A 12,182-nucleotide genomic window follows, 5' to 3' on the forward strand; every position below is an offset into this window, starting at 1 on the left:
AGCAGGGAGTGGCGACACTGGCACAAAACACCACACACCCTTGCATCGCAGCAGCCTTTATTGAAACACAGATGGGGCACTCCAGAAGGCAAGGCACCCACAGACAGAACCGGAAAGTGGCCTCAGAGTCCCCATCCCATCAGCCCTCCGGAGGGCAGTTCCCTTCTGCACAGGCAGGGGAGGCCTAGAGCAAATATGGAGTCTTTGAAATGTGTAAAGGCGTCAGGAATAGCAAGACCAAAGCTCCCTAGCTAGGGGCTGTAGGTAGCAGGAATCCCCAGAGAGCAGACTGTTTTCTGGGAGACAACCCAAAGAATATGGATAGAGCATATTGCCCCAAGGAAGGCAGTCAGTCAGGGATGTGACCAAACACAACCAATGATAGGCAGGTGCTTGCTGCCTCTGGGGCCAGAAATGGGAGCTTCTTGGGTAGGGTTCCCTCTGGTGCTATAGTTTTTGGAGGAATGGCTGGGTAGTTAGGATGGTGCCTTGACCCACGAAGGCCAAGCTTTATTGTTTAGCCATGCTGGGTGGCAGGTAGTATCCCAGAGGGCTTGGTGAATGATACAAATCAATTATAAGTGTTTGAAGACAGGTTGGAATTAAGCGGAGGGTTGGGAATATCTTCTAAAGTGAAGCCCGAGGAAAACCAAGAAACAGCTCCCTAAAAGGAGAATTTGGAGGAGAGTGGCCCTGACTCTTTCCTCCCATAGGAACATCTAGATTATTCTGGAAGCAAGCACACATTTTCCATTCACACATCATTCCACTCTGGGGCAGACAGACATCCCATTTGCAGGTCCTGGCGCTAAGCAAAGCGCACTGAGCGACTGCTCCCACAGCTGAAGCTGGAGGATCTTGCCTGGCAAGGAGTGCAGGAGTCAGGGGCCATCACTGAGATGCTGCCCCCAGTGGCAGAGGGGCCAGAGGCAATCTGGCGCCCTGGGGTTGTGCCATATGTGAGGCCCCCACATGTGACTCCACCACGGGAGCTGCTGACACCTGTGGGAAGAGGAAGAGGGAAGGATAAGGGACTTGCTGGTGTCACCCACCCACCACAGGTGCCTGAGGGCTTCACATGCAGGGCCTGTGTCCTCCTCAAGGGATCAGTGGCTAACATGACATGTCCTATTCTTTCAACCTCATGGCACATCTGGACCCATTTCCCTGGACTGCAGTGTCTATTGGCCACCAGTTAATGGGTGCTTAACTGTTTGTGAAGCTAACCTTTCCTCCTTCCCTGGCCCTACAACCTTTACTTCCCCACCTTCCACCCCCCTTCCTGACCAGTAGTCCTTAGGGAGGAGCCTGGGGAAGAGGAAAGACTATGAATGTTGGGAATGTTGGAGGTTTGGTGGGGTGGGCCCAGGCTGCAGCTTTGCCCAACCCCAGAGTCATTTTTCTAGGGGCCTTTCCAGCAGATACTTACAGACATTCACGGAGCCCACACCCTCGCATAACCTGAGGAGAAAGGAAAGCACCATTAGTTCTAAGCAGTGATCTGGGTCCTTGGGGACAGACAAGGCCAGCTTTTGTTCTAGGTTGGAGCTATCTCCTGAGAGGCAGGAAGGGCTCCCCAAATCTTCTTGGAATGTTCATTTTCTGTCTTTAAAGTGTCCCCATCCATGGAGACCAGCCCTCCCAGTTTAGAGCAGTAGTGAGTGGAATCGTGACTTCCACATACCGCCTGCCATCAGTGCCTGAGCCTGCTGAATGCCAATAAGTGCTCACAGTAAGCATGAGGCAGAGCTACGGGTATACAGGGCACAGAATCCTTATTGCACATGAGTCCAACTCCAGGGAAACTCTGAATGGGCTTCAGAAGCCCAGGACCTAGTGTTGGGTCCCAGTTCTGAGCTTAGTAACTTTGTGGCCATGGGAAAAGAGCTGAAGATTGAACCATCTCTTCTCTGCTTTTGGATAGGAAAAATGGTACCTACTTGACAGGATGGAGGATTATAAATGGGTGCTTGACACAGAGCATAGGATATGTGATCGCTAACCATTATTACTGAAGCCTGGCCTTGAGTCGTGTGGTCAGAGCTATATGTCACACTTGTGCCCAAGACCGTTAGCCAGGAGGCCCAGGGTCTCTGCCCCTTCCATGCAAGGACTAACAGGCCTTAGCCAGCTTGTTTTTTCAGGACAGTTTGGTCCTCAAATGAACCCCCACATGGTTCTTCTCAGCTCACCTGTGTTCCTCGCCCTCCAGCAGACGCCTGTAGGTGGCGATCTCGATGTCCAGGCCCAGCTTGGAGTTCATCACCTCCTGGTACTCCTTGAGCAGGCAGGCCATGTCCTGCTTGGCCTTCTGTAGGGCAGCCTCCAGCTCAGCCAGTTTGCAGCGGGCATCAGTGAGGGCGGCCTCTCCCTGTTGCTCAGACTGGGTCACTGCAGCCTCCAGCTTGGTGTTCTGGGATGCAGGGAGGGTTGTTAAACTTCCTTGTTCTATGTTCAAGGGCCAAGTCCCAGAATTCACTGCTAAAAGTTCCTATTCTTAGTGCCATGTCTTCAATTCTGGACATCAACCTACTGGTGCAGATTCTGGCTTCTTTTGAAAAAGTTAAGAGGCCTCACTATGCTTGCCCTGCACACCCTCGTTAGCTGTTCCTATTGGGTCTGGTTAGTTCTGGTCTTTGTGTTTTTCAATTGGCTACCTTTTGTGCCTGGGACTAGTCTGTAGCTCATCATCCCAGCCTCCGTTTGCCTGAGTGTGTGACTCCTGACCTAGAACGATGGGCTGGATGTTAACCTGCTTACCCAAAACCCGTGACTTGTGGGTGCCAGGATTAGTTTCTGAATCCATTTCCCAGTACCTTACAAACCACTGGCATTCTCTCAGCCTCATTCTGGCCTGGGGACCAGGAAATTCCCTGCATCTCCACATGGGTCATAGTCCCCATTCGATAGCAAACTGCTGAGATTAGAGTTGGCTTCTAAACCCACCCATTGGCAACCTGCCTCCTGCTGGGCATGCGGTGGGGGTTGGGCTTTTTACCTGGCACTTGGCGTTCTCAATCTCGGCCGTCAGCCTCTGGATGATGCGGTTCAGCTCGTTCATCTCCTCTCTGGTGCGGCGCAGGGTCTCCCCATGACGGATCACTGTGGCCTTCATCTCCTCACACTGAGAAGAATTGGACATGTCATGAAGTTCAGGGTAGGACGTCCACCCACTGAGCATACTGCCATTGAGGGTAAGGCTGTTGAGTGCTTAGCCCGTAGAGCCAGGTAGCAAGCCTCACCCTACTATGGGCTCTTTTCTGTTCTTTAGGAGGCAGAATGCTTAGACAAAGGACACCTCATATCCTTTCTATCACCATGTTTAAGGGACAAGTGTCCAGGTCACTCACCTTGGTGCGGTACCAGGACTCGGCCTCTGCCCGGCTGCGGGTGGCAATGTCATCATACTGAGCCTTGATCTCAGCCACGATGCAGTCCATGTTCAGGTCCCGGCTGTTGTCCATCTTGACGATGACAGAGGTGTCTGAGATGTGGGCGTGGAGGATTCGGATCTCCTGTGGGAAGAGGGGGAGGAAAGCTCTTTTTAGTTCACACCCCTACTCTTGGCTTCCTACCTTCTCCCAGTCTTTCTCCTCCCCTGTGTCTCCAGTAGTCCCAGTCTGGTGGCCACTGTCATGTCCCAGTGTCCCCCCGGGACCATCCCTCAGTGCTCTTCACATCATACCACAGGCCCAGGAGGAGGAGACAGAATTGATGTCTATAACCTCAACTTGGTGCTGTTGCCCAAGCCCGTGGTTTACCAGCTGTGATCGCTGTGGTTACACTAACCAGGGAATCTAGCTTGCATGGGTGTGAAATGAGATGCAAGCTAAAATTCTTCACGTTGAGGTCTGTCTCAGCTCTCTACCGTATTCTGTCCCCTGACTCCACTGGGAGGCTTAGAGACCAAAGTGGTTGCAAGTCCATCCCAAAGTGTTGCAGGCTCCTCCTGCCCGACTGCCCTGTGTCCCCTCACCTCCTCATACAGTCGCCGCAGGAAGTCGATCTCCTGTGTCAGAGCTTCTGCATTGGCCTCCAGGTCCGACTTACGGAGGTAGGCACAGTCCACGTCCTAAAGGGAAGACGAAGCAAGAGTCCACGGGGAGCTCACCAGAGTGCCTCTCTCCTCTCCAGTTATTAGACTGAGCACCTCTCGGGAGGCCCTCCGCTGGTGGTCATCCTAGGGCCTGGTGCCATGGAATGAGCAATACCTTTTATGTCATTGGTGAGGAGTGGGAAGAGAAGGGGACCCGAGGATGCCAGGCACAGCCTGCTTGTTGCCACTGGAATGGGTCCAATAAACCCACCAAAACCCCGGGGTCTCGTGTGGAAGTGCAGAATGGGTCATTTCCGACTGGGCCCTGCAGCTGTGTTCTGGATCTTAGAGAAGAACCAGGCCTAGGCCAGAACTGAGGACCCTCTGCATCTGGACCTCAGGTGCTCGCAGAAGTCCCCTCATCCAGGTGGTTAGGAGGTGAGTCCACAAGGAAGAGTCACGTTTAGGAAGCAAGCAACACTAGGCATCTTCATCACCATGTGTTTTCCACTGTGGCTGTCCAAGGCGCCCTGGCAACTGGGGCTCTTTCCTTCACCACAACATATCAAGTGCCCACTCCATTGACAGCCCCAGCCCCAAGGGGCATTAGAAGCCTAGACTAATGAGCCTGAGATAACAGTGCCCCGAGTGAGGCTGGCATGGGTTGCTGAGGCCCAGGGCCATGCAGGGGTTAGTCTTTGTGACTCTGGGAAGCACTGGCCTCCAAGGCCTAGTAAGGCTGCCACGCGTCAGCTCCGGCTGAAGAATGACTGAGTCACTCACCTTCTTCAGGGCTACAAATTCATTCTCGGCAGTGGCCCTGAGTGCCACTTCTTCTTCATACCTGGGGACAGAGGGCACAAGGCACAGATTTGAGGAGGGGGAAAAAGAGAATAAAGGCCCAGATGGACATACCCCAAGACCTCACACTTTGGAGGGGACCATGACAGTTCCCTGTGCTCCTACATCCTCCTGGCTGATGTGGGTCAAGATGGACCTTATGCCTTTCAAAGGCCTCCTCTCTGTCTGGACTGCAGCTCTCTGAGAATAAGAAGCCTGCCTGGCTCTGGAGCCACCCTTTCTTTGCCCGTTCCGCATCCAGGGCCTGCTCCAGCACTACCTAGAACACGGCGGGGGCTCAACAAGCCTTTGTGAATTAAGAAAAGAAATGAGTAAAAATGGGTATCTTAGAATCTATAATCTTCATTTAAAAAAGCTTTTTGAGATGTCGTTTATTTTTCTTCTATGTGTATAATGTTTGCCTGCATACGTGTCTGTGTGCTCATGTGCATAAAATGTCAGTGGGGGCCAGAAGAAGGTGCTGGGCCTCCTGGGGTTAGAGTTACAGATGGCTGTGAGCTGCCATGTGGGTGCTAGTAGTTGAACCCTGATCCCCTGAAAGGGCCAGTGCTCTTTACTTCCGAGCTGTCTTAGTCCTAGCCCCCTCTGCCATCTCTAAACTCCCAGGCTAAGAGAAGTTTCTCGCTCTTTAGAGCAGTGGTTCTCAGTCTGTGGGTCATGACTCCCTGAAGGTCGCATATCAGATGCTTTATATTATGATTCATAGCAGGTAGCAAAATTACAGTTATGAAGTAGCAATGAAAGTAATGTTATGGTTGGGGGTCGGAGCAGCCTGAGGGCCGCAGCCATAGGAAGGTGAGAGCTGCTCTGGCAGCAGGAACCGCCGTTGTCTTCTCTCTCGAGGGAGGATCCCTTTAGAGTCCAAGATAAAGCCATTGGTCCTTGACTTAAACTCACTTTGTCTCTGTGCACCCCCATCCCCACTGCCCTCACCTCTTCTTGTAGCCCTCCATGGCCTCCTGGGCGTGGTTGAGCTCAGCAGCCAGTCTCCCGCTGTCAGCCTCCACACACTCAGCCTCCCTCCTCAGGGTCTCGATGTAGCCCTCGAACAGCGGCTCCACGTTGCTCTCGCAGCACTTGCGGTTCTGGTAGAACTGCCACTTGGTCTCCAGCAGCTTGTTCTGCTGCTCCAGGAAGCGCACCTGCCATGGGAGAGGGAGAAAGTCTGTGGAAGGGAGCCAACCTGCCTTTGTCTCTTGATAAAACTCACTGAAGAGGTGTGCAATGGACAGGCAAATGAATGTCTGCTCAGGTGGGCCCAGATGGGGAAACTGAGGCAGGGAGCTGTGCTGGGCAACTGAGAGACTGCAGGTAAGGCAGAGGCAATCAGGAAAGCTCCCCAGAGGAAAAAGCACAGGGCAGTGGAGGGGGAGGGAAGGGAGCCTTCCACTATGTTCTTCCTCAAGACGGGTTGAGGCTTAGGTGATGTTCTTGGTAACCAGGGAGCTTGGTGAACAACTGAGAATGGATGAGGTGGGTAGGGTGTCCTGGGCACGGGGAGGGAGTATCAGAGAGGCAGGGGTGAGTGTCCTAGGCACGGGGAGGGGGTATCAGAGAGGCAGGGGTGAGTGTCCTGGGCACGGGGAGGGGGTATCAGAGAGGCAGGGGTGAGTGTCCTGGGCACGGGGAGGGGGTATCAGAGAGGCAGGGGTGAGTGTTCTGGGGCTCTTATCACCAAAGAGGCCTCCAGTCCCAAGTGAACCTGAACTCACAGGTCTCTGAAGACCATGTGGATGATGTAGACCTGAAAAAATTTTAGAAAAAAATGTCACTGTTTACTGTCAGTCATAAAGACAGAAGTGCCCATGTGGCCAAGACCCACTGTGCTGGCAGAGAAGAAAGACAGCAAACCAGGTTAGCCCTGGGCCTCTAGGTTTCTAGACCTGAGCTGGAGAAGAGTTGCCTGTTGGCTGTAGGACTGGTCCACCTCTTATGGCCAGGCCTGGCCCCTGTCTACCTTCTACCAAAGAGTACAGCTGAGGAGCCCTGGGCTGGAGCTTCCAGAAACGGTGTCTAGGGTCCTCCATACTGTGTCTTAGCCGATAGGATCCTGTGACTGTCTTAGCTCTACTTTTCATTTCAAGGTCATGGCCAGCTCACACACTGCCCCGGTGGGGGCTCTGAGGTGGAACAAGGAGGACACTGTTCCTTGTCACCCAGTGAGCCAGAGGAGGAAGTAGGTGTTGGGCAAAGGCCACAGATTCTTGGGCCCATAATCCGTACTGCACGGCTCTTACCACTTTTCCAGGGTGTAGCCTGACTGGACGGACCTGCGGCTGTGAGCCTTGGACCCTCTAATTCGGGGGCCTGTGGAACAGGACAATACAGGACTGGGTCTAATCTGACTCTCTGTGGTTGGACAATGTTGTCACTGCCGTTTTCTCTTCTGGGTATAAAGGCGTCAGCCGTCAATTGCCCTCTGTTCTAAGGTTGGCTACAGCTTGAAGAGGCGTGATTTATCTCCTCAGCTAAGGTTAACTAAGAGCTTCCATTCTGCCTGAGCTTCTAAAACCATTTAATTGGTCCTTAGGCTCCAGAAAGGGCCTGGCCCAGGACACCCACCTTGTCGATGAAGGCTGCGAACTTGCTGTTGAGGCACTTGATCTGTTCCTTCTCCTCATGCTTCACGCACTGAGCATTGGGGTCGATCTCCAGGTTGAGGGGCGTGAGCAGGCTCTCATTGACAGAGACGCTGGTGATGCAGGGGGGTGTGGGCCCGCAGACACCTCCAGAGCGGTATCCGAAGCTGCGACCACAGGAGCCGGAGCGGAAGGTCCCGCAGACGCTGCGACTGCCAAAGCCCCCTGAGAGTCCACGGTAGCAGGAGATACCCCTGTAGGGAGCTGCGGAGATGCAGCAGCGGCCAGGTCTGGGGCCACAGGCCGAGGCGCAGCTGAAGGCTCCGAGGCGGGAGGAGAAGCAGGACATGATGTGCAGGTGATACAGGGCCAATCTGGACCCCAAGGCCGGTGCTGAGCCTTATATCGTGCAGAAGGCAGCGCGCCATCCGCCCCGGCGTTTACGAGCTTGCAGGTCGGAATCAAAGCAGCCGGGGTTGCCTGGCCGCCCCCATAAAACAGCGTTCTTCTCCCGCCCGCCTGGGCTTTATGGTGCCACGAAGCGCCTGGTCAGCTCCAGGGCCTGGCACTGTAGGCATCGGGCGGGACTCTCTTGCCCTGCTGCTGGGACTCAGTGTGTCACTTTGTCCATCCCAGGTTGGTTCACACCCCAACTGGTCTCACGATGAAGGCTATGAAATCCAGGCTTTGGGTGTCTAGCGACCTTTGAGTTCAGTGTGTGTGTGTGGAGGGGAGGGGGTCATGCACGCACGTGTGATGAGGGACAAGGCCTTTGAAGTTATGGGCAAGTTCATGTCACGACTTTGGGAGGGTGAATAATCTTCCCGAGCCTTAGATGTCGTGTGGGGAGTAGGGATAAAGGGATAATAATTATAATATCCACCTGAGCGCTGTTGGGAGGAACTAATGGGATAATGGACCCGAAAGCCTCCAGGGTGAGACTTGGCACTTACTAAGAGCTCCTGAAATGTTTGTTGTGTATCTATTTGTTCCACTATTATTAATTTGTTATTTCTGCCGTGTCCCCTTGGGTAGACACTTTCTCTTCTGCCTCTCACAGCTCAGCTCCTGCCTCCTCTTGCCCTTCGTACCCTTCTCCGTGCATCTCGGAGGGGAAAGCCAGTAATACTGACGGGTTCACCAACAACCGCCTAGCTCACTGTAGAGGGGTTTTCCTCGTTTTTGGAGACAGGGTTTCATGTAGTCCCGACTGGCCCCAAATCACTGTGTAGCCTTGAACTCTTAACTCTTCTCCTGCCTCCTCAGGCTTTCTTCAGAGATTGTGCCGTTCGACTGCTCGGGAAGATGAGCCCGCCGTGGTACAGGACTCATGGAGAAGGCTCCGAGTAGTGGCCTCGGAACCTGAGGGTCCAGGGCTGCTCGGTGCTGTCTCTACGGGGCATGTGCCTGTGCACCTGGAGCAGGAGTGAAGCTGAGTTCTTGGAGGCAGGATTTGGGCTGCTCTAGGCTCCCCTCAGTTCACTGATGGTCAAGGACACTGACTCCAGGTGGCCAGAGCCATGACAAAGGAGGTTAATTGTGTGTCTTATTATTAGGAGCGGAAACCGGAGTGTGTGCTCAGCAGCCGGCATTAAAGAGAAGCATGCGTGTCACCGCGCTTCCTTTGTTTTAAAGCTGTGCTATTATTGTGTATGCAGTAATTAATTCTGGGAACTCCGAGATCATCACGGGCAGCCTGGCCTCTCATTTCCAAGGAGTGTCCCATTGCCATTATTGCTGTCTTTCACATTCTCTCTTGGGTTGGGTTGTTTTGGTCCAGCCTGGGATTGTTTCATATCGGTTTAACCCAACCATGGTTCTGTGCATGAGATGGTCCCCCAACTCTAGTGTCTTGGATGTAGGATTCTTTTTCTTATTGACGAGGTTTTATCTGTAGCTCAGGGTGGTGTTGAACACTCTATCCTCCTGAAGGTATGTGCTACCATATCTGAGTCAAGATTGTATATTTTTATTCTTTTTTCTTTTTCAGTTTGTTGGGGGATAAAAACTAGAACCTTGTGCATGCTAATAACTTGATCCTCCAGTGAGCCCACATTTCAATTTCCTTCTGGGAATGATAGTGTTGAGGAGTCCTTCCTGGGGGCCTTCCTCTGAAGTATGAGTATTTAAATCAGATGTGTGGTAGGCTTGCCCAGTTCTGGCTTGGAGCCTTTCTGGGTTTTGAGTAGACCGTTGGTGTAGAGCAGTCAGTCAGCACAAACTGGGAGAGCTGCGGCTGAGCTGAGACTGTAAAGTATACAACCTGAAAGGGTTAGCTTGACACATAGGCTCCCACGGTCCCCCAAATGTTCATCCTATTTCTTATCCAGCCTTAGGAAAGCATGCTCCTAAGACCCCTCTATTAGTCTTAGAACTTGGGAAGGAAGCAGGCTGAATCATGAGAACATCAGATGCAACCGAGGACGGGCATCTCCGCCAGAGGGTAAATGCTGGTGCTGGGGAGGGGAAGGGCTTCCCCAGTCTCAGCCCTGGAAACTGTGTCCTTGGCCTTTCAGCTGGCATTCGGGTGGAGTTGCTCTCTTGTCTTGGTCATCATGCCCACCAGGAGCCAGGCTCAGAGTGTGATGAGGAGGCTGCAGGGATGGGGTGGGCATACACAGGTTCTGAGTAGGAAGTAGTAGGGGTCTGACCTTGGAACCCCAAGTCTTATGAATTTTTCATTGGGTGAGCCTCCCACATTGGGGTTTGGGGCCAGGTCAGGACAAGTTCTCAGGGGAGATGGCTCTTTGGTTGGAGCTAAAGAATATGAGGAGTTAGAAAGTACCAAGATTAGAGAACAGAGAACGTGGTGTGTGTATGTGTGTGTGTGTGGTGTGTGCCTGTGTGTGTGTGCATGTGTGTATGTGTGGTGTGTGCCTCTGTGTGTATGTGTGTGTGTGTACGTGTACTACTTTTGATAATGTCATTTTGAAATATCTTGAACATTGTCTTAGTTGGGGTTTTATTGCCATGAAGAGACACCATGACCACAACAACTTTTATAAAGGAAAACATTTAATTGGGGCTGACTTACAGTTTCAGAGGTTTAGTCTACTATCACCGTGGCAGGAAACATGACGGCATGCAGACAGACATAGTGCTAGAGATGTAGCTAAGAATTCTACATTTGGGTTTGCAGGCAGCAGGAAGAGACTGTAAGCCACAAGGCCTGGCTTGAACTTCTAATAAAAGACCTCAAAACCCATCCCAGTGACTCACTTCCTCCAACAAAGCCACATCTACTCCAACAAGGCCACACCACTCCCTATGTGCCTATGGCAGCCATTTTTCAAATCACCACAAACATCAATGCTCCTACCTCTTCTTTCTCCATGGCATAGTTGTCGAGTATGGAGTCAAACGATTGAATGCACCTCAGCTCACTTCCCACCTGAGATAAACTGTACATTTCATCTGAGACTCAGTTTCCTTTGTGCTGGCACTAATGTAATCAGACTTGTCCAGGACTCCATGAGGATTAAGTGAGGGGTGTCTCTACCAGCTTGTTCTTTAGGGTTATCACCAGCTCCTCAGTCATGACTCAGACTTATTATTAGTTTTGAATGCTCGGCCTGGCTTAAGCTCATTTCTGGCTAGCTCTTTTAATTTAAATTAACCTGTTTCTCTTTATCTACCTTTTGCCTCAGGGCTTTTTACTTCCCTTCCCTTCCGTGTGTCTTTTACTGCTTCTTGTGTCTGACTACCTGGTTTTTTATCCAGTTTTCTCTCGGCTTTCTTCTCTCCAGCCTAGATTTCTCTGCCAATTTATTCTCTCTGGCTGCCAGCCCCGCCTATCCTTTCTCTGCCTAGCTATTGGCCATTCAGCTCTTTATTAAACCAATCAGCAGCCTTAGGCAGGCAAGGTGAAACAAACGCAACACATCTTTATATAATCAAACACATATTCTTACATCATTAAATAAATGCAGCATAAAACTAACACATGTTTACACAGCTAAAGTAATATTTCACAGCTTAAATAAATGCAACACCTCTTTGCCTAGTTAAAATGATATTCCACAACAGGTGTCCACGCAGGGTCAGCCTACAGCTGGTGGACAGCTGTGCTGTGAATACATTGTAGCTGCTCTTTCTCCTTCACCTGCTGGTCACTCTGGGTGCCTGCTCGCCCTGGTCATCAACAACAGCCACCACCCCCATCAGCCTCACCTCTTCTTCCAGGTCTGGGGAGGCCTCAGTTTCACCTTTCAGTTCAGGATCTGGTGGATGGGCTCAGAGTTTGTGAGACAAGCCTTCCTGAAGGGAGCCCAAGGTAACAGAACTGATTCGAGAGTAGTCGTGGACTTTTGTGCACATTGAGGGAGAGGCATGTAGTGGGGTTAAGAAACCTTGAAAGCACATAGGAAGGATGGAGGCATGTGGGCTGGCTGTGGTCCTTAAAGACACAGGTATTTGGAACTCTCAAATCACGTAGGGAGGCAGAGGACCCTTGTATCTGGAGTTATAAACAGGCGGCAATGATCGCGTTCTTCCTCCTCTGACTCCATCCTTTCCGACCTAGAGCCACCACCACAGGTGGCTGGTTCAGAACTCCGACAGCGGCGTCAGGGTACGTCTTCAGTTGCGTTTCCTCTGCACCCCATCTCAGCATCTCTTGCCGCCTGTGGCCTCTCGGGGGACTTTGGCCTGGGCTCCTCTGGACACAGCTTTAGAGACTTCTACAGCTCTTCCTCACGATCATGTTT

The 12,182-nt window shown here is 52.0% G+C and overlaps 1 protein-coding gene across 1 annotated transcript; it reads right to left on the minus strand.

The window, feature by feature from the left end:
• Nucleotides 1-808: 808 nt before the first annotated feature.
• LOC130888479 (keratin, type II cuticular 87) lies at nt 809-7,825 on the minus strand. Its single transcript, XM_057791419.1, has 9 exons — nt 7,460-7,825; nt 5,831-6,039; nt 4,820-4,880; nt 3,977-4,072; nt 3,351-3,515; nt 2,999-3,124; nt 2,193-2,413; nt 1,430-1,461; nt 809-1,002 (listed from the first exon to the last, which is right to left on the minus strand). The coding sequence occupies exons 1-9, from the start codon at nt 7,823-7,825 to the stop codon at nt 809-811; spliced, it is 1,470 nt and encodes a 489-aa protein (XP_057647402.1).
• Between the last annotated feature and the right edge of the window lie 4,357 nt (nt 7,826-12,182).

Source organism: Chionomys nivalis, chromosome 17, assembly GCF_950005125.1.
Source record: "Chionomys nivalis chromosome 17, mChiNiv1.1, whole genome shotgun sequence".
In the NCBI taxonomy this organism is placed as follows: domain Eukaryota; kingdom Metazoa; phylum Chordata; class Mammalia; order Rodentia; family Cricetidae; genus Chionomys; species Chionomys nivalis.

Bases quoted from the DNA above. Each gene is read 5' to 3' on its own strand.
- LOC130888479 (XM_057791419.1), bottom strand. From the start codon at position 7,825: ATGTCCTGCTTCTCCTCCCGCCTCGGAGCCTTCAGCTGCGCCTCGGCC. The intron at 3,125-3,350 runs GTGAGTGACCTG...AATTCTTCTCAG, and splicing joins AGTCCTGGTACCGCACCAAG to TGTGAGGAGATGAAGGCCAC. The intron at 1,003-1,429 runs GTAAGTATCTGC...CTCTTCCCACAG, and splicing joins TGTGGGCTCCGTGAATGTCT to GTGTCAGCAGCTCCCGTGGT.